Source organism: Poecilia formosa, unplaced genomic scaffold (genome assembly GCF_000485575.1).
Source record: "Poecilia formosa unplaced genomic scaffold, Poecilia_formosa-5.1.2 Scaffold47, whole genome shotgun sequence".
Lineage (NCBI taxonomy): Eukaryota > Metazoa > Chordata > Actinopteri > Cyprinodontiformes > Poeciliidae > Poecilia > Poecilia formosa.
Genome location: NW_006799986.1, coordinates 157,838 through 179,169, shown reverse-complemented (window position 1 = coordinate 179,169; position 21,332 = coordinate 157,838). Strand labels below are relative to the sequence as shown.

At 45.1% G+C, this 21,332-nt stretch overlaps 1 protein-coding gene across 1 annotated transcript in view; it reads left to right on the top strand.

Moving 5' to 3' along the window:
* Positions 1 to 17,621, top strand: part of mcm3ap (minichromosome maintenance complex component 3 associated protein) — a 20,395-nt gene extending 2,774 nt beyond the window's left edge. The window contains exons 2-29 of the mRNA XM_016671573.1: positions 372 to 641; positions 1,437 to 1,518; positions 1,849 to 2,002; positions 2,076 to 2,263; positions 2,338 to 2,477; positions 2,760 to 2,957; positions 3,023 to 3,291; positions 3,860 to 4,022; positions 4,166 to 4,323; positions 4,440 to 4,687; positions 5,101 to 5,270; positions 5,345 to 5,445; positions 5,519 to 5,650; positions 5,770 to 5,883; positions 6,291 to 6,443; positions 6,520 to 6,717; positions 6,794 to 6,862; positions 6,938 to 7,066; positions 7,650 to 7,794; positions 7,895 to 8,156; positions 8,908 to 9,005; positions 9,288 to 9,678; positions 10,188 to 10,442; positions 10,773 to 10,905; positions 11,307 to 11,546; positions 11,737 to 11,872; positions 11,988 to 12,233; positions 17,502 to 17,621. Coding sequence (XP_016527059.1) covers positions 372 to 641; positions 1,437 to 1,518; positions 1,849 to 2,002; positions 2,076 to 2,263; positions 2,338 to 2,477; positions 2,760 to 2,957; positions 3,023 to 3,291; positions 3,860 to 4,022; positions 4,166 to 4,323; positions 4,440 to 4,687; positions 5,101 to 5,270; positions 5,345 to 5,445; positions 5,519 to 5,650; positions 5,770 to 5,883; positions 6,291 to 6,443; positions 6,520 to 6,717; positions 6,794 to 6,862; positions 6,938 to 7,066; positions 7,650 to 7,794; positions 7,895 to 8,156; positions 8,908 to 9,005; positions 9,288 to 9,678; positions 10,188 to 10,442; positions 10,773 to 10,905; positions 11,307 to 11,546; positions 11,737 to 11,872; positions 11,988 to 12,170 — 4,779 coding nt within the window. The 3' untranslated portion in view covers positions 12,171 to 12,233; positions 17,502 to 17,621. The remainder of the gene's footprint in view (positions 1 to 371; positions 642 to 1,436; positions 1,519 to 1,848; positions 2,003 to 2,075; positions 2,264 to 2,337; positions 2,478 to 2,759; positions 2,958 to 3,022; positions 3,292 to 3,859; positions 4,023 to 4,165; positions 4,324 to 4,439; positions 4,688 to 5,100; positions 5,271 to 5,344; positions 5,446 to 5,518; positions 5,651 to 5,769; positions 5,884 to 6,290; positions 6,444 to 6,519; positions 6,718 to 6,793; positions 6,863 to 6,937; positions 7,067 to 7,649; positions 7,795 to 7,894; positions 8,157 to 8,907; positions 9,006 to 9,287; positions 9,679 to 10,187; positions 10,443 to 10,772; positions 10,906 to 11,306; positions 11,547 to 11,736; positions 11,873 to 11,987; positions 12,234 to 17,501) is intronic.
* Positions 17,622 to 21,332: the final 3,711 nt, after the last annotated feature.

The following is a 21,332-nucleotide window of genomic DNA, read 5'->3' as shown; positions in this document are numbered from 1 at the left end:
GTTTCTTTCTTTGTTTCTTTCTTTGTTTCTTTCTTTCCAAATGTGTATTTAAATTGTTTTTAACCAATTTAAATAATGCTGGTTATTTCTTTAGATCTTTTGTTTTCTTGTCTATTTTCTGCTGATCATTTTGACCAAATTAAAAATAAAAAGTCTTCATCAAACACCTTTGCTGGAGGCAGATTTGTATCATTTTTTAACTGAAGTTAGGGACCAGAAATGGCCCCTGAGCCACGGTTTGGACACCCCTGTCCTGCAGGATGACTCCATAGCTGCTCATCCACCTCCTTTGCTTTTGCTGCTCCTCTGTCTCCTCTGGGCTTTACCTCCTGTGGTCTAGTTAAAACAAAAATGTCTTCCTGTGGGATTAGTTACCGTCTCCCTCCTCTGCAGGCCCGCCTGACCCTTTGACCTCAGCCTCCGAGGCGTTGACCCCTGTGGGCCGTGGGCCCCGCAGGGACAGCGCGGACAGCCTGAGCGGAGTGTCTCCCAGCGATCTGACCACCATCATGGTCAGGAACGTCCCGCCAAGCCTCAACAAGAAGGATGTGATCCAGAAGCATTTTGCTCGTTTCGGGAAAGTCTGTAAAATCTTCTGCCGCCCCAACAAGAACCTGGCCGTGGTTCACTTCCACGACCACGTGAGTCGCTCTTCACTTCGTCTCCAGCTGCTTTTGTTTGACTCGAACATCTGGGGTCAGACGGTTTCATCCTCCTGCCATGAATGTGGAACCGGTTTTTAACTAGGACTGAAATGATTAATCGATTATTGAAATAATAATCTAGTCATCGATTAATTGTTAGCTGACTCTAAAAATGTCCAGCTTCTAAATGAAGCCAAAACAGGAAGTATAAACTCAGTCGTGTGCTGTTGATGTTCCTCAGACGCATCCTGTGCTACAGATCATCAGGCGTTCACTAAAGGCTTTCTGTTTTTGTATTCTAGGAAATAAAATGTTTATTATTTAAGAGTTTAACTTTTTGATTAGTTGCATGTCTTATATATTTCTAATGTTGCATGAAAAAAGCTGAAATGGTTAAATAAAAACCTGCAGAATGTGCCTTTATTTCTTCAGATTAATCATCAGAACAATTGATTAATCGATTACTCTGACGATTAGTCGATACAATAATCAGTTTGATAAATTGTAAGACTAATTTATTTAATAGAATAATTGATTAATCTGATGATTAATTGATCAAATAATTGATTTTTTTCTGGAGATTAATCTACTGACTAATTGATTAGTCTGATGATTAATCAATAGAAGAATCAATAGTTGTTACTCTTAATGATTTATTTTAAACCTTCTTTGTAAAGATCTAACTGGTTCTGTTGGGAGAGGGAACAGGAAGCTGCTCGGTGCTGCAGCCTGGTGGTGAAGACACGCCATGGCAGCCATGCAGCTCTTCTCTCATCCTGTTTTGTCTTCAAGGCTTCGGCTGCTAAAGCGAAGCGGGGAGGGAAGCATCTGCACCGACACGAGCTGCTGCTGCTCTGGCAGAAGAAGAAACAAAGTAAGCAGCTTATTGATCTGCCAACCAGAAGAACTACAGTGTTTAAAAGCTTAAAGTCCATTTCATCATCCGTTTTGGTTTATATGTAGGTTGTTAAAATTCTTAAGTTTTTTGACATTAATTCATCCAGTCTGACTGAGGCAGGTCAGATTTACTCAACAAAACTGTCTGTTAATTCATCATTTTAACTTTGAGCTCAATTTCAGCGATTTAAAATATTAACTTGATGGTTTGTTTTGATTGGAGGATGGATTGAGGTCATTCAGACATCAGGTTATTGTTATTTATTTGAATAAAAGTCGGTTTATGGAGACATTTTGTCTCCTTCAGGTCCTGGAGACAAAGGCAGCAGAGCGGCAGCAGAGCCGGACCGATCCGCAGCAGAAAGCCCGAACGTGGAGGAGCCGAAGCCGGGTTGTTCTCCTCTCAGACGGCCGGCCCTGATGCCTCCGGCGCAGGGCGGCCACGCCTCCTTCAGGCAGAGGTAGGTCCGTCTGAACGGATCAGAACCGGTTCTGTCCGGGTTCGGCTGCAGCTCTGCGTCTCGTCTCCTGCAGCTCTCCGGTGAGGAGGCCGTCTCCAGCCAAGCTGCTGCCGTTTGACTCGGAGCCCCAGAAGGAGAACGTGACCGAGTCCCAGGAGCGTCTCGTCCCGTCCTCCCTGGTCCACCTGGTGGGACAGGCCGCCGAGACCGCCGAGGACAAGTACCGTCTCCTGGAGCAGAGAGACAAAGTCCTGCGTCAAGGTGAGGACGATGTCCGCCTGCTGCAGCTGCAGCTGCGTCTGAAAGCCTGACAGTCGGGTCCTGGTGTCCCTCAGGACGACCCAAGAGGACAGACCTGGACCTGTCCAAGGCGTTTGTGGGGACGTGTCCTGACATGTGTCCAGAGAAGGAGAGGTACATGAGAGAGACACGGAACCAGCTCAGCGTGTACGAGGTGGTCCCGAACACGGAGGTGGTAAGAACCGGAACGTTCTGGAATATTTGAACCCACATCATGATGCTGCTCCTGCCGGATTCTGATCCAGTCTGAACTGATCCAAATCGCTTCTGATCGTCTCTTAAAGATTCAGGAGATGCTTCAGTGAAGAACTTTGTCTCTTTCTCTTAAACATTTGTTTCCTGACTCAGTTAGTCGTGTTTAGCAATAGAAATGTTTGAGTTTGTTGAGTCCAGACGTGGAGGACCTTCCTGTGAAAACCTTCAACCAGAAGGAACTGGTCTGTCCTGTTCCTGCCAGGTGGATCATGCAGCTGCCATAAAGGAGTACAGCCGCTCCTCGGCCGACCAGGAGGAGCCTCTTCCTCACGAGCTGCGGCCCCTCCCGGTGCTCAGCATGACCATGGACTACCTGGTGACCCAGATCATGGACCGGGGTCCGGACAGCCACAGAGACTGGTACGACTTTGTGTGGAACCGAACCCGAGGCATTCGCAAGGTAAGCGTCAGAGCGCCGGCGTCCAGCAGGTTCCCCGTTCGGTTTGACGTTCCTGCTTTGCTCAGGACATCACCCAGCAGCGGCTCTGCTGCCCCGCCACCGTGGCGCTGATCGAGAAGTGCACCAGGTTCCACGTTCACTGCGCCCACCACCTCTGCGAGCAGCACATGTCGTCCTTCGACGCCAAGATCAACAACGAGAACATGACCAAGTGCCTGCAGAGTCTGAAGGAAATGTACGCGGATCTGGCGACGCAGCAGACGTTCTGCCCCCTGGAGGCCGAGTTCCGCCAGTACAGCGTCCTGCTGAAGCTCAACGACGGCGACATCCTGCGGTCAGTCGCTCTGAATCGGCCTGCAGTCGATATTATAATCCACCACTCTGATGATTATGACTAATCAGTTATTCTGACATTTATTAGTTAACTGATTACTGTGATCATTATTCTGATGATTAAGTTTATTAAAATATTCTGCTGGGTTTTATTGTGTTTTTTACACATTATTTGAAATACATGAACATTTCATTGCCTAGACAATAACAGGGCTCCTTTACTGAACGCTTGAACTTCTGAGTCAAAGATGGATCTGCAGCTAAAATCTTCTTCTAACCCGAGTAGAAAATATTTACAAATAATTTTTGATCTTAAATCCATAATGTTTATAGTCCAGAGTTGGTTTACCTGAAGCTCTGTGTTGTTTTTCCAGCAAATTGCCTTTTTTAGACTTTGTTAATCGATTACTAATTTAATTGATGGTTTAATTAATCATAATTTATCTGATTAATCGTTTGCTAAAACACATCGATCAGAACCAGCCCCAGCTTTCCACCCGTTCTGACTGACCGTCCAGGCTGGACGCCGTCGCTCCTCACGGCGTTTTGACCACTTCCTGTCGCCACAGGGAGGTGCAGCAGTTCCGCGACGAGGTCCGGAAATCTCCAGAGGTCAAGTTTGCGGTTCAAGCCTTCACGGCCGTCAGCAGCAACAACTTTGTGCGTTTCTTCAAGCTGGTGAAAGGAGCTTCCTACCTGTCCAGCTGCCTGCTGCACCGATACTTCAACCAGGTGGGAGCAACAGGAAACGCTGCTCTCATCACTTCCTGTTCGATTCTCTCACCAGAGGACGATCAGTCAGCGCTGATTTTTGGTTTGGAATCGTCCGACGTGTCCTGAACGGTTTCCACGCTGGGCTGTGGTTCTGTTTGCAGGTCCGATCGAAGGCCCTGAAGGTTCTGATCACGGCTCACACCTTCGGCACGCGATCCACGCCGTTCCCCGTCGACGACATCGTCCGCATGTTGATGTTCCGCAGCGCGTCTGAAGCGACGGACTTCGTCCAGCAGTACGGCCTCAACGTCAACGACGGGTGAGGCGCTCTGACCTTCACAGAGGCGGCCCGGGTCGGCGGCCCGGCCGTCCGGGTCGGCGGGTCTCTGGGCGGTCAGTCTTTGATGGAGGAACGTTCTGTGCGGTTCTCCTCAGGCTGGTGGAGCTGAGTCGGATGGTCTTCCAGGAGCCGGAGCTCCCGCTGTCCCTGAAGAGGTCGGAGGTCATCCTGTCCAAGAAGGCGCCGCTGATCGGGGAGGTGGTGAACGGAGGTCCGGTCCCCGACCCGCCGCAGCACCGTCCCGTCTGCAGCTTCGACTCCCATAACAGATACAGAGGAGACGGCCAGCTGGCGGAGCCCGGCCTCGGATACGTTGACCCCCGAGGCGCCGGGCCGCAGACTGGTACTTCCTGCTCACTTCCTGCTCACTTCCTGCTCACTTCCTGGTTCTGATTCCCAATATCTCAGTCAGGCGGAAGGCTGACCTATGGAACTGATTCGCTTTTTAATTTTAGTTTCATAATTTGTCTGAGTGGAAGCGACGCACCGTTTGGTCCCATCGGCTCCTGATGACCTCCTGGTTCTGATGGACTTTTTCATGGCTCGTCTTTGACATTTAGTAGTTTTTTGTTTTTTTCCTCTTCAAATAAATGTGATTTTGGGACGAAACGGGAAAAATGTGAAAACCTTCAGAAGTTTTAGACGGTTTAATTTTTTAAGCGTTTTTTCTGTTGTCTCATTATCCATGAATAATTCTGCATTAACTGAATGTTGATGTTTCAGAACGGTGATCACATGAATGTTCTCTGGTTCCAGCTGACGGCGTTGAGGTTTCCTCCCCGCCGCCGATCGTCGTTCCCGACGCTCCGGCTGAGACCGGAGAGCCGTTCCCGCCGGCGGCTCCCGTCTTCCAGCCGATCGCTCCGCCTGAACCCGCCAGACCTCCGTCACCTCCACCCAAACCCCAGCCGCTCTACGGCGAGGAGGTGGGAGGCAGCCGGCAGACTCTGCCGTCCGCCATCTTGGTTCTGTGCTGACGTTCTGCTGCGTTGTGTTCCAGGACGTCCAGGCGGCGGCGGAGGCGCTGCTGGAGGAAGTGGTGGAGGCCGAAGTCAGAGCGCTCGCTGACGGAGGCGCCAGCTACGCCAGAGCAGCCCTGCGGTAAGCCAGCGCTCAGCGTTTGGTTCTGCGCGTCAGGCGGACACTCCGCTGACCCGTGATGGCGTTCACGCAGGGAGAGCGAGGCGCAGCTGGAGGTTCTGGTGCAGGAGGTGTTGGAGCAGATGATGACGGAGGTTTCAGCGTCAGAGATCCGGCTGGAGCAGGAGCGGCTTGCTGAGGAGCGACGCAGACTGGAGGAGGCCAGGTCGGTTCCCACAATGCACTGCAGGTCTCAACCTGACCTCCATCAGGACAGGGGGACCCCGCTCTCTGTTTCTACGTTTTCCGCTCTGTGTCCATGTTTCTGGTTCCTCTGCGTCTCAGGCGCCGGCAGGAGCGCGAAGCCTTCCTGGCTCAGTTCAGCTGCTCGCTCTGCTCAGAGGTCGTCCAGCAGGTCGTCGCCGAAGTCGTGAGGGAAACCGCCGCCGCCGAGATCCAGTAAGACTTCCTGAAGCCGTTCCAGACGACAGAACAGCCCCGGTTTAGTTCAGGTTTCTAGGACATCTGAAGACCAGCGGTGGTGTTTTTCTGTCCCTTCATCTTTCCAGATGATCCTTCTTGGAGTTTCTCTGGAAATGTGGACGCTCACATTAGCGTTAGCTGCTACGTGTTTAGCGCCGAGATGCTAATTTAGGCTTGAATAGCTTAGCTGATATGCTAACTCCTTTTAGCACAACTTGGTTTGTTTTTTACCCTTTTTAACTTTGTTTTCATCCCTTTAGAACCTAAAAGATGTAAAATTTTCTTTCTGTCCTTCATAACTGATCAAGTTCTTATTAGAGGCGTCGCTCAGATTTCACTTTTCCGTGGTGTTTGTTGGATCTTTGACCCGTTTTGTCTTCCAGGGAGGCTCTGGACGAGGAGGCCGAGCGTCTGGCCCGATGCAGCCATCAGATCTGCAGCAGCTTGATCGAGGAGACGTTAGCCGCAGACGTGGCTCAGCTAGCAGAGGATGTTCTGGAGGCTGAGCTGGAACGGATCCAGAAGTTCATCAAAAGGTTAAAGCGGGTCAGAACGTCGGCGTAGAACCTGGATGAGTTTCGGCCTAGTCAAAGTTTTTGTGTGAACCTCCAGGTGGCGTGATGTGGTCGCCGTGCGCCGCCAGCTGAAGCGTCAGATGAGGAGTTTCCCTGCGGCCCCGTGCTGCGTGGATCCCTGCTTCAAGCTGCGGGCCCTGGCCCCCAGCGCCCCCCAGAGGCCCTCCATGGCGGACCTGGCCCGGGGCCTGGTGGACCTGGGGAACGCCGGCGTGTTGGCCGTGTCCAGCACCAGGTAGGTCGGTCCCGGCCCGCGGGGCGCCGCGCCGCGGGGCTGGGGCGAAGCTAAAACCCGTCTCCTGTTTGCTCAGGTTGCTGCGGATGCGGCGTGGCGCCGTCCACCAGCTGAGGGTCCAGTCCTTCTACCAGCAGCTGCTGGAGTGAGTCCGGGTCCAGTCGCTCTGAGGGGCTGGTCCTGAAGCAGAACTCTGACCCGGTTCTGGTGTTTTGCTCAGGGAGACGTGCTGGAAGCCGTTGGATCTGCCAGCGCTGGCCACGGAAAACGTCCCGAACCCGACGGACCGGATCTTCTGGAAAGTTCTGCTGCTGCTGCCCAGCGAACGGGAGGCCGGCCCGGCGGACCGGTGAGGAACGACCGGCCGGGCGGAACCGCAACTATTGATTAGTGATCGATTAGTCTGTCAGTCAGTCTGGAGATTTATCAATACTGATTAATTTATTTAATATTTATAGTTATTCTGATGATTAATCAGTTAAATTTGCATTTAATTGATTACTCTGACGATTGATTATTCAGTTCTGACCGTTATTCTGATGACTAATCGATGATTATTCTATCAGTTATTAAGATAATTAATGGATTTTTATCGATTGTTGTGACAGCAGATCAGATTTAATATTCAGTTGATTATTCTGATTATCGGTTATTATGAATATTAATCGTTCTCGTTCAGCTTTGCTGCTCTGAATGAATCCATTACCTAAATTATTTGACAGTGATGATTTATTGATTCATCTCTCCACATATTCGTTTATTGTAACATTCTTTAGAGAAAGTCTTTTAAGGCTGCAGTCCCTCAGCATAATGCTGCCACCGCCGGGTTTCAGTGTTGGGACTGAGAGCATCAGTTTATGCAAACAGGAGAAAAATCCAAACAGTTTTCTGGTTCTAAATAAAGAATAAAAGCCGTTTTGATTTGTGCTCAGGATTCTGTCGGACTGGCTGGAGGTGAAACTCGGCGCCGATCCAGAGTCAGAGGAGCAGAGAGACGGGACGCTGAGGACGCTCTGCGTCTCCAACAGCCTGCAGGACAACGGACACAGAAGTCACAAAGTCCACATCACAGTGAAGGTCAGGTCAGAACCGGAGGAGCTGAGAGGTCGAGGCCCAGTTTTGCTCTTCAGAGGTTGTAGTCCCGGTTCTCCTCAGCAGCTTTCCTTCGTCTCTCCAGGCGTCCAGAGGCCCACTGACCGACGCCGGTCTGTCCGCAGCGGAGGAGCGCGGCGAGCTGCGCGGCGCGGCGGCCATCATGATGCTGCTGCCGGCGCTGCCCCTCCTGGAGGCGGAGCAGGCGGAGCAGGACGTCCCTCTGCTCTCCGCCCTGCTGCAGCTCAAACAGCTGCAGCAGATCAGCAGCTGGAACTGGCCGCTGCCGCTGGTGGTCCTGGTGCCATGGCAACGGGGCGCTGCGGACGCCGAGAGGCTGGAAGAAGGTGATTCCTGACCCGCCATCGCTCCATCAGCCTGTCCGTCCAGTTCAGGGCTGAAACGATTAATCGTGATTAATCGATTACTGAAATTATCGACTAATTTAGTAATCGATAAATTGTTAATTGGAGAACAGAGACTCTAAAAAAGGCTATTTGCTGGAAAGATGAACAAACTGAGCAGCAATGAATGTAAAATCATCTTTGTCTTTAAATCTAAAAGCTTCACCTGGTTCACATCTAAAAGTCCTTTAATCACCTTTATTGATCCGTTTATCCAGAAATAATCGTCAGATTATTCCTGCGCTTTGTTTTCACAGGTTGATGTTTGGAGGATTTCTAGATTTAAAAAGGATTTTATCTACTTTAGCCAATAAATGTCGATTTTCTTATTTAAAAAACACATTAAAATATTTATTTGCATCTTTTAATGTTTTTCTAATATCGTATGGAAAAAATGTTAAGCGGTTAATAAGAAACCTGTGGAATTATTTTCTGATTAATCGATTAATTAATCATCAAAATAATTGATAAATCAATGGGTAATTTGCGGTCCTGGTCTGGTTCTGGTCCGGTTCTGGTCTGGTTCTGGTCCGGTTCTGGTCTGGTTCTGGTCCGGTCCTGGTCTGGTTCTGGTCCGGTCCTGGTCTGGTTCTGGTCCGGTCCTGGTCTGGTTCTGGTCCGGTCCTGGTCTGGTTCTGGTCTTGTCGGGTTCTGGTCCGGTCCGGTTCTGGTCACGGTTCTGTCTGTCTCTCAGCCCTGCAGCTCCAGGCTCTGATGGAGGAAGAGTTGATCTCAGACTTCCTGCTCATCTTCATCCCGGACTCCACCAGTGACCTGCAGGGATCCCAGCAGGTAGAGCCTAAAGCTCCTGGAGGGTTCGGACCTCCAGCTGGAGCCTTTCGGACCTCCAGCTGGAGCGTTTCGGACCTCCAGCTGGAGCGTTTCGGACCTCCAGCTGGAGCGTTTCGGACCTCCAGCTGGAGCGTTTCGGACCTCCAGCTGGAGCGTTTCGGACCTCCAGCTGGAGCGTTTCGGACCTCCAGCTGGAGCCTTTCGGACCTCCAGCTGGAGCCGTTCGGACCTCCAGCTGCAGCGTTTCTCCACCGGTTCTTCTCTCTCTCTGTGTCCGAGCAGCTGACCCAGGCCGTCCGCTGGCTGCTGGCCCGCTGCCCTTTGACCCCGCCCCTGTCCTGCCAGCCGCTGGTCCAGCTGGTCGAAGCCACGCTGAGCCAGGAGTTCTGCCCCAGAGTTTACTCCAACCGGCAGAACCGGGCCGCCGCCGGGCTGCCCTGCCAGGGCCCGGCGCCGGTGGTCCGGCTGTACAACGCCGTCCTGGCCCACGTGGCGGACAGGGTGTCGTCCCCGGAGCTGAGCTGCCTGTCATGGCCGCCCACCGAGTTCAGCCAGCCGGAGACCAGAGAGTTCATCCCTCACCTGGGCTGGAACGCCGCGCCGCACCTGAGCTGGCTGAGGGCCGTCCTGCTGGGCCTGCAGCTGCCGGAGTGGGAGGAGCCTCCTGCTGCAGGTGGGCGGCTGAAACCGATCACTGATTAACGTCATCGACCACTAATTCAGTCAAACTGGATTATTCAAACTCTAAGAAAGTAATATACAGGAAAATCAGAACAGAAACTATAAAAACATAAAACTTCTGGATTTAAGATGGAAAACCTTCTTTGTCAGGTGAACCTAAAACTTCTAGTTTTAGGTTCACCTGATCAATGATCCGTTCTCATGCAGGCGATCAGGAACGCTGACCCTAACGCTGACCCTAACGCTGACCCTAACCCGCTGCTGCTGCACTTCAGACTTTAAAATGAACATTTATTTTTTATTTTCATTCTTATGGATTTTTAATGTCGTATAAAATAAGCTTCAATATGAAACATCTGCAGAATGTGACAGTTTTTTATTCAATTAATTGTCAGAATAATTGATAGTCTAATCGTTTACTAGTGTAATGATTAGCTGCAGATGAGCGTGGATGAGGTCAGAGGTCATGTTTAGGGTCACCCACTCTTCCTCCTCCTTCAGACTCCTGGGTGGATCTCTGCTCCTCCATCTTTTGTTACGCTGCTCACATCCCGACTTCACGCCACAGTCAGCCGCTCCTCATGTCCCGGCTGGAGAACCTTCTGGAGCGGGTCCGACTCACCCGGGGCGGCATCGGCCGGGGGGCGGCCGGTCTCTCTGCTGCCTCCACCCTGATTCCCTGGGACGACGTCGTCCTCATCTTCATCGACCACAAGCTGAAGGACTGGCAGCCGGCCGGACCGCCTGCTGCTCCAGGTACCACCTGCAGAACCTGCAGAACCTCCTGGAGGTTCTGCAGGTTCTGCTTCTAGACCTGACCTTCCTCTGATCTGATGAAACCATCAATAATGATAATCAGTAATCATCATCCTCATCAATAATCCTGCAGATCTTCTGAAGGTCTTTCAGAGTTTACTGGTTTTACTGGAATGTGTTTTAATGCTCCTCACCTCTGACCTTTGACCCCATTCACCTCTTCCTCCCTCTGTTGTTAAACGGACTAGAAATGAATCAGGAAGTTTCATCAATAATATATTTCCTGCTCCGTTTCCCAACATAACCTCTGCTGTTGCTGCTCTGCTCCAGACGCTCTGACGGCGGACGGACAGATCCTGGTTTTCTTCCCCAGCGGTTCCCTGGACGGGTTCCGGCCTCCGGCTGAGTGGGTTCAGGCCGTGGATCGGACCCACCGGGAGACGCAGCAGGAGGAAGAGGAGGGGTGAGGAAGGTCTTTAATGTTAGGGTCTGACCGGACCGGACTCTTTAACAGCCAGGCTTTCTGCTTGAAGCACCAGAATCTGCTTTTATTAAACTTGGTTAAACCAACAGGAAGTGTTTTTGCAGTGAGACCCAAATCCTGTTCACACTGCTGAGAAAAAACGTTTATTTCTCACTGAGCTCAAAACAATTTCAGTTTTTTATTTATGATTTCTGCTTCCCTTCCTGACTTTTTTGTATTAAATTAATATATTAAATGTTTAGGCAGAAAAATTAAGAAAGTAACATTTTTGGACAGCAGTGCTGCTGAAAACAAAAAAATCTGTTTTTAATTCTGCTGTTTGATTTTATTTGGTATTAAAATTAAAGCTGAACATTATTTTCTTGTGTTTTTGCTGTCAGATGGGCTCCGGCCCCCAGCGCTCTGCGTTCAGCTCCGTCCCTGAAGCAGAAGTTGTTCCACAGCTGGGTGGAGGCCCCTGAGGCCCCCGAGGCCCCTGAGGGCCCCGAGGCCCCTGAGGGCCCCGAGGCCCCTGGGCCCCCGCCGCTACACCTGGACATCACACACACTCCCAGCGCGGAGGAGCTGCTGGCCCACCGAGTTCTGCAGAGCCTGGAGGAGGAGAAGGCCGAGAGCAGGAGGTAGTCATGACGACGGTCTGGTTCTGGTTCTGTTGACTCTTTAGTTTTCAGAACCGTGAGACCTTCCAGGCGGTTCTGTTTGGGTTTCCTGGTTCTAATCTGGTCGGATTGATCCGTGGAGGAAAACGTTTATTCCTGAATCTCCTCCATGTTGATCAGTTCTGTTGTCATGGTAACGCTCTCTGTGCAGGAGTCTGGATCAGCTGCAGCGCTGGCTGGACGGCGACCCGTTGGACCACCTGGCGACGCCGCTCTTCATCCCGTCCTCCACCCTGCTGTCCTCTCCGTCCACCATGCGGGTTTCTGCACCTGCAGCAGCAGCGCAGGTTCTTCTTCTTCTTCTTCTTCTACTTCTTCTTCTTCTTCTTCTCTGGTCACTTTATGCACATCTTTAATATTTCACAGTTGTTTTTTTAGTTTGTTGTCGTTTTGGTTTCCCAGAAACCAGAGACGGAGGAGCGAGTGGACAGAGCGTCCCGGTCCGCAGCGTCCCAGTCCGCAGCGCCGCCCGTCCCTCTGGCCCAGAGGCTGCAGCAGCTGCAGCAGCAGATCGTGGCGAGCAGAGAAGAAGAACGGGCCTGCAGGCTGAAGCTGAGCGGCCTGCTGAGCATCGTGGACGACTGAAGATGATGAAGATGATGAAGATGGATTTTTATTATCAGAACTAAAATCAGGACTTTTATAAATATTTAGTTTTGTAGAGTCGGGTTCTTCCTGCATTGGACTCTGATGATAAATAATGTGTTGAAATTGTTTTATTTTCGTTCTGCTCAGATATTAAATAAATATTTTCATGTAAAACCTTCAGCTTGTCTTTCATTAAATCCATGAGAAGGTCGAGGATCTGATTGGACGGCCCGGCTGTAGCCCCGCCCCCATTCAGCTGAAGGCTGCTGGGAGACCCGGTTTCATCAGCAGAGCAGGACCCAATGTGTTCTGGATCTGCAGACATGACTGAAGACGTGAATATTTCACTTTTCACTCTGGACCAGAACCGGGTCATATGGTTCTGTCAGACAGGAAGTTAAAGAAATAATTTTCAGTCATCTTGTGTAAATGATTCAGATTTGACTGAAGACTGAATGTTTTACTGATGTTTTGAAGCCATTTAAATTAAAACATGGTTTAAATTGTGATCTTACTGATTACTCTTTATGTAACGGTGTGGAAAACCAGACGCTTATCGAATAACTCTGTGCATTTATTTAACGTAGCACATCAAATACAACTAACCGGACGAGCACAATTAATGTCATTAAATAAACTCCAGAAAATAACAAGCATAATGTAAAATTATATACTGAATATTTTTACTTTAAAAATAACGTTAAGACCTTTACTGGCAGGAATGGTTACATTTATGGTCTCACTGCATTTTCTACACAGAAGCTCAGATCCTTTTGCAAAAGTTTTCTTCTACTTCTTTGCTTTAGAAAAAATATTTCAATGGAATGTACGACATTAATGGAATAATGTTCAGTAGTGTTCCTGTTAGGACAGAGATATGTCTGTATTTTCCATCCGTATCCATGCTGAGAAAACAGGAAGGAGCAGACAGTAGATGTTTAAGCAGCAGTCTGGCTGCAGATGACAGGACAAGAACAACATTTAGGCTCTTTTGCCCTGGTCTTTGTTTTCCAACCCTTAGTGAGCCACAGCTGGGCAAACCATTGAATGCAGGACTGCAAAGTGAGATGGCAAACTGAACTATCAGTGAGCCATTAAACCTCTCTGTCACATGTGAGAGGTCTCACTATTATTTATTTTTGTAGGTTAAACTGCTGTATTGAGTTTCAGACAAAGTGTGTGTGAAAATATTGGTCCACTGAGACTTCCCTGAAAAGCCTGATCAGGGTTGCATTTACCTGCAGTGAGTCAGAAACCGACTGGCTTCTCTGAGAATATCGTCACTGGAAGTACTGGACTTTGTTCTGATGTCTGTACTTTACTGCCTGTAAGTATTGGCTTCTTTACTTTTATGTTGACATTTTGTTTGGAGCTTCTTCTGCCTAAATTTATTTTGTAATTATGTTATTTATATAAATTATATTACTTTCAGCTTTAAAATACCAGTACATGGACATTATATTTTTTGCCTGTTTGACATTTAAAATATTAAATCAGATCCTCCAATCTAATTTATTCCATGCTTAAAAATGACTATTTAAACTCCCAAAAGTATTCTGATTTGTGCTTTTATGTTGATGCTGTAGGATTCTGGATCACCAATAACATTTGAACTTAAGTATCTAGCTTAAGTTTTTGTTTTAGTTCAGTTTGTGACACAGCTGGAGTTGAACTTTTGATAATGGGCATATTTTTCACTCTTCACCTTAATTCTGTCTTCCAGCACAGGAGCCCTCAGTGGCAAGAAAAGGACAATAATTTTAATGCATTTCTGAGAATTTATTCATGTATTTCAGTTTATTACAGGTCTTAACACACATCAGTTGGCAAACATCATAAATTAAAACGTGTCGTGTCACAGGACTGTGTTCCTCTTTGCATCAAATTACAGTAGACACTCATGTTTCACTGCATCTTCATCAAAATGTCACCATTTACAAAATTAAACATTCATTGTTTTTTTAGAAATATAAAAAAATTGCGAGTATAATCACCAGAGCAATGGGATGCATAATAAAATACTTTTAATTAATTATTGTATAGATGAGAGAAAAATACAAAAAGAGATTTTCAAACTTTCTCCCTTTAGAATGAGTTAAATATGTCAAGTCAAGAATAAGACACCAGGTAAAACATTGAAACTTAGTGCAGTTATCAGTTTTTAATTTAAGGCAGTTTGATAAATGGATTTGTGAGTTGCTGAATGTTTGCAACCCTTCTTTTCATAATAAAATAAATAAAAAAGAACCTTGGTTCTCAAAAGACAAACTGTTTTTCATAGCATTTAAGTTTGACAACAAAAATCTCAACTTAAAAATAATTTTAAAAACCTTCTAAGAGCATCAGGAATGTGCCAAATGTATACTGTTACTGAAATGCAGTCTGTTTCAGCAACATTAAAGGAGCCCAGATGGTCCCACAGAAACCCTACATAGACAATGAAATAATAAGCATCACAAACATCTTTTTTTATCCTCTCGACATAGATAGATTGTTTTTACATTAATAAAAGATTAAATTTTCTGGTCCACAGCAGAAAACAGAAACCTGTGTTGACTGACCGTATAAAAACTGACAAATAAACATCCAGAAGCTCTTAAAATATTAAAAACATAATAATCCAAAAAAGTTGTGATCCATTTTTGATCACAACTTAGTGAGAAAGTTTTTCCAGTTTAAAGGGGTTCAGTATGATTATGTTCTGGTTATTTTCATATCTTGATTTATTGCCAGTGAATGTTTTGTTTTTAAGTATTTAACCATAGTTCTGAGATTCTTGGTTGGATTTGATCAAATGAAAACATATCCCTATTTTAGCATTAATATGATCAAATTCATGGTTAACAGTCTTGAATTTCAGCGAGGCTCTTTAACCCTTTCAATGCCAAGAGCCAGAGGGCCTTTCATAGAGAAACCAATGAAAAATGACACCTTCCACCCATCTAATCCACTAATCTGACTTCTGAACAATGGAATCACTTCCAGTCTCAGACCTTTACAGTTATCTGCCAGTATCACGCTGCCCTTCACACGACCTATGACCCTTTTAAGAAGGTCTCTCACTTTCTCATCTTTCCATATTTTGCCATTTCTCCACTGAGACACAAACTGTTCCTCTGTCCCTGTGATGCAACTTTGGATTGCTTTTATTTGCAAAAGTTTCTCGTAATTGCTCTTTTTTCCCAACAGGAAATGGACAATTGGACGCTTGCCATTGAAGACTTCCTCCATCTGATCAAAGTAGGAGGTCTTCAGCTGTGAGATGCATGGCCCCAGCTGAGTATTGACTTCATGTTCTGATGTTGGCCACAAAAGCACAACTGCAATGAAGAACAGTGAGAAATCCTCCTCTGGCTGATGTGTCTCCTTTAGAAGTGCAGAAAGGACTCTAAGGAGGTGTTCGTATGGCACAGCAGCTGATTTTGGTTGGACACAGCCTAACACAACGTTGGCATAAATCATATTGATTATTTCTACTGTTTTTGGGTTGTGCTTAGACTGGCAAATAAAATTATACTGCCTAGCAATTTCCTTGATCTTTTCAGTTGAGATGTCTTTTGTGAGACAATCTAGAATCCCAGAGAAGGAATCGGCTTTTTCTTTCTCTAGGAACTGTCTAGCCTGGTGGGGTTGCAGGTTGAAATTGTTCTTTTTCAGAAGATGTTCAGATTTTATCTCGCAGAAAGCCTGTGTGTACCTGTCAAAACACCCAGAAATTTCCTTTCGAGCTACTTGCTCCCGATTGTTCTTTACTCCGGTTATGGTACCAAGATTCACCTGCATTCTGTCAAGGTGGTCAAAGTTAAACTTCATCCTTTTCTTAAGGTTGCAAAGCATATCCTCAAACTGTTGAAGAATCTCATAATAGGATCTGTTTTTGTTGTACTGGGGATCCTTTCTTTTTAAGCTCTCTATTGTAATATTTCCAGAGAGGAACTCGCTCATTATGTCGCGTCGAACATCATCAAGAGAAGGCACAGGGGTTTTTTCCAACAAGCCTAAGATAAGAACTCCAACCTGGATTTCTCCAAGAAACCCCGACATGTTGATGTGTTGATTGTTTGTTTTGATCTTATTTCTGTAAAGGGATTCCTTCTTAGCCAGGGCTTGTGTTTTCCGAAACGCTTCCATTGCTGACTGGGCCATTTTGAGAGCAATTTCCAATTTCTCTGGGCTCATGAACTCTCCTTCCTTGCAGTTTGAAATTTCATTCTTTAGCTCATGCTTAAAAACTTGTGCTGATGTGTCTGCAATATAAGAGTTACCTTCGGAAAGTCCCATGGCTTCTTTTGCCCAAGCTTTTGCAACAGTGAAATCCTTCTTTTTCAAATAGTAGTATCTGGCCAACAACTGAGAGACAACAGCATCATTCTCTAATCTTTTTGCTGCATTTGTCAGCACAATCTCTTCCTGTCCAGGTGTTTCTTCTGCAATTTGTTGAATCAGAAGAGAGAACTGAGAAACCTCCTCAGATGAAGAAAATCTTTTCACTAAAATATCATGCACATATTGAAAGAGATTGTCTCTGCCTTGGGTATATTCATACAGCTGGTCTGTGGTCAGCAGAAACTTAGTAATTTTAGCTTTTGTGACTTTGTGCGTTCTTCTTATTTCCTCCAAGCATTGCCTTGCAATGATTGAGTATCTTATTTGTACTGCTATGTACTTAACCTTATCTTGATCCCAGCAGAAGGAAATGAAACTGGAAAATTCCCCAAAGACATCACCAATTCTGAGATCTCCACAAACAGGGACTGAATGACCCAAAACATGCAGACATAGAGACCAGGAAAGTGATGAGTACTTACAGTAAACTCTCAACAGAACCAAAACTGCAAAGAGTTGTGCATTCTTTTTGTCCATATCGAAGTTTTTCAGGGTGTTCCTTACCACCCCTTCGATATATTCTGCATTGAAGTTCTCCTTCATAATCATGAAGCCATAAAAAGTTTCAAAGTCACAGTGTTTTTCTTTTATTTCCTTAAGTTTTACCTCAAACAGTTTTAGTTCTTTGTCAGAGAGATTGTTCCCAATGAACACATCGTCTGTTGTTAGTTCGGTCACTGCATTGGACTCTGACCTCATGCAGTTCAGGAGGATGACCTTTGCAGCCTGGATGTCTTTTTCAGTACACTGTGTTTCAATTGCAAACTGTAATTCTTCAACCTTCTCCATGTCCTCAAAGTCATCGATCATCAGCAGTACAGGACCCCTTGGTGTTTGCTCATCATATTGATACATTAAAAGTTGGATCACATGATCAGCCACAGAACTAAAGTCNGAAGATGGATTTTTATTATCAGAACTAAAATCAGGACTTTTATAAATATTTAGTTTTGTAGAGTCGGGTTCTTCCTGCATTGGACTCTGATGATAAATAATGTGTTGAAATTGTTTTATTTTCGTTCTGCTCAGATATTAAATAAATATTTTCATGTAAAACCTTCATCTTGTTTTTGATTAAATCCATGAGAAGGTATGGAGAAATTTAAAGGTGCTAAACTCATGGAAAATAAAGAAATGATACACAAAACTCCATTCTCTCTGCTCATAGATAAACAGGAAGACATTTAATGCACATCTGCGGATTCACACATCACATTTTCATCTTCTCAGAAATCCAAAATCTCTCGACTCCTTATTTCTGACATCAGTTTTTATACAGTTCCAGCTCTCCTGGTGTGCATTGGGAAGCTTTGACCAATGGTGTTACTGGACCTCGTTTGTGTAGCAATTCTGGCTCCATTTCACACTGGATGTGTGTTTGAAGTTCCGAGAATTAGGGTTTGACCTGAAAATTAAATCTACTCCATCAGAAGAACTATTAGTCGAGCTGTTTGTTCCTTATCTGTCCAAACAGAGATTCTTTCCCAAGCCGTGGGCTCTGACCTGGTTCCTTCGCAGGCGAGCAGGGGAACAGACGGGTACCAGAACTTTCTTGCACAACAGCTCAAACTAACATCTTTGCTCTGTTTAGTGATTGTTATTCCACATCTCTCCAATCTGAATTCCTTCCTGACTTCTAGGTTAGACTGACCCAGTCCATTTGACACAGTACATTTCTTTTAGGTTAAAACATATCTTAGTGCAAACCGGTCAACAACATAATGTTTAACTATTAATACGTATATTCCTTTACAAAGGTCGAGGATCTGATTGGACGGCCTGGCTGTAGCCCCGCCCCCGTTCAGCTGAAGGCTGCTGGGAGACGCGGTTTCATCTGCAGAGCAGGACCCAATGTGTTCTGGTTCTGCAGACATGACTGAAGACGTGAATATTTCACTTTTCACTCTGGACCAGAACCGGGTCATGTGGTTCCCTCGGGCAGGAAGTAAATGTACTTTCAAGAAATATTAATTGTTTCTGTAATTTTATTTAAATGATTCAGATTTGACATAAGACTGAATGTTTTAATCATGTTTTAAAGCCATTAATATTAAAACATGGTTTAATTGTGATCTTATTTAAAATACTTTTAATTCAACAAAAGGAAAACTTGTTCTATTGGACTGAAATCCTATTTTTATTTTACAGAAAAAATCTGTAATAATTATTACTAGAAAACATTAAGGTCATCATTAAATACATTATTTTATCAATTCCAAATATTTAAAGTCTATGATGTGCTAGTGTAACATAGTTAATATTGTATAGAATTCCACTTGTCATTACTTCCCAGTTCGGGTTCATGTGTAAAGGGTGAAACAGCACCCCCTCCTGGTGGTTGGCAGGGTTAAATATAGTGAACACAAACATCTCGTTGCCAGTTCATGAGAGATGGGCGCGAGGCAGGTTCACCGAGTTTAACGCTCCAGTAAAATGCTATGTTAGCTTGTTGCTAACATGAAATGCTGTCCCTCGTAAGGTGCTGAACCCGCTGTGATGAACCCGATTCCTGATCAGTCCATATTCTGTTTCGCACAGATAAACGACGTTTCATCTCATCCTGTCTCCTGGCCCTTATTCACACAACGCAGAACTGATTTATGCTGATCGATCAAAATGACCGAGGTTACACTTGACTTTAATAGTTAATTGTTTATGTAAAAGACTCAATTAAATATAACTCAATTCTGACATCTCAGTCAGTTTTGTTAAGGCATAATTATTACTATGTTTGTTTTTTTCTCCCAGTTTGGAGAATCTGCCTCCATCCAGAACGGTCTGTGGAGACTAACATTAAAAATAACAGATACATATTTAAGAGATTGATAAAAGATTTTTTTAAGAAATATGAATGGCATAAGTGAATCCATAAAAATAGTTTGTTGAGTTGATGTTTTATAGTTTTGTGTTTTTGTTAATCCTGTTGTTTGAATGTATTCCTGGGATAAAAGGTGGAGATAGGAGATTTTTCTTTCTTCTTTCTGCTGATGTAGTGACCATTTGTCCCCAAACTTAAATTCAAAAATCAAAAAACTCAAAAAACTCGAAAGTGATCAAAACAAAAATAAATCCAACTCAAATAGTCACCTGATGCACCGTGGATTCTGGTTTACGCAGCAAAAAAGGGAATCAAAGTCAAAATATGGTTCTTTGGGTTTATTTGTAGTTCAGGCAAAAGGGTTACAGGCTTCTGCTCTTATTCCTGTACCTGTTCTCTGACTAACAAAAGAAACCGATGTGACTGATTGGCTGGTAAAAAACCTTATGACCACCCACGTGCATAATAAGCTACCCAAGACCCACCTATTTATACAGTGAAATACCCACATCCCAACCTGAAATTAATTAACTAATTATGTGAATTCCTAATCAAAGAAATTATAAACAACAAAACAAAAATTCTAATGATAAATCAACTGGAAAAAACAAACAAATAATAAGAATAAACTAAACAATTTAAATTCTAAGATTTAACCAAAAAATGGGAAAATAGCTCCTACAGCTGCCTTTCATCTCATTAATTAGTTTTTTCCCTCTTTTTCTATTGTTGATTTGTTTTTAAATAAATAAATAAATAACTTCAGTAATTGATTTATGAACTGATTCAGTTAATTCCTGATCCACTGGATACAGATAAAAGAACCGGTTCACTTGACCATGCGATCAGTTACTTCAGGCCGGTTAGCTCAGTTGGTTAGGGCGTGGTGCTAATAACACCAAGGTCGCGTATGAGAGGCCCCATGGGCCAAAACCTACAAACTCTCTCACATTCACAGTCAAACTCTCTGACAGAGTTTGATTGCAACGGAAGTTAACTTAAAATTTCAGTTTCTGATTGGACCCCAGGCAAGCTTTTCAAAATAAAAGCGGACCTCCGGTTTATGTTTGCTTCATGTTTCTCTCCTGCGGCTTTAAACATGTAAAACTTTGTGTTAATTGATTTGCTAAAGGAAATCATGTATCTGAAAATAAATTAAAACATATTATGTGGGTAAAACATTCTGGAAACCACATATGTGCTACCTCAATCAAAATTCCTGACATTTGACATGCAAACAAATCTTCCAGATTACATAAACAATACCTTACCAGGTACTTCTCTGACTTCAGGATGACACACGGACACCTATAAGACCAATTTTAACTGAAGTTGCACATATGTGCTTTACACGATCTTTTGCCCACACAGTATTTTTTTTCAGATACATAATGTCGTTTTGCAAATTAATTAACACAAAGTTTAGCCTGTAATAGCCGCCGGAGAGAAACTTGATGTGTGAATCAAACATAAACAGGAGATGCGCTTTTATTTTGAAAAGAGAGCGCCATAACTTGCGCTGTCGCGCACATTAAAACCGAGTGCAGGCTTTACTGCCATTTCCGAAGAGACGGCCAGCTTTATCCCACTGATCGATGGGGTTTCCGATGCTGGCTGTCGGCTTCTTCACACTTCTGGTAATGCTGACATTACTGATGTCATTTAAAATATTAGTTGCCTCTGTTAGTCGCTGCCGCTCAGCTATTTTTCTGTCCGTGAAAACCCGCCTACTCCTGCCTGGGGTCCAATCAGAAACTGGGATTTTAAGTTAGCTTCCGTTGCAATCAAACTCTGTCAGAGAGTTTGATAGTTTTGGCCCATGGGGCCTCTCATAGTCACAATATTTCATGACTCACAACAATTTAACAGTTGGTACCATAAATACATCATCCAAATTATGCCAATAGAATAGATGCTCATAAAATGAATAAAATTAAACGTGAAACCAATTAGAA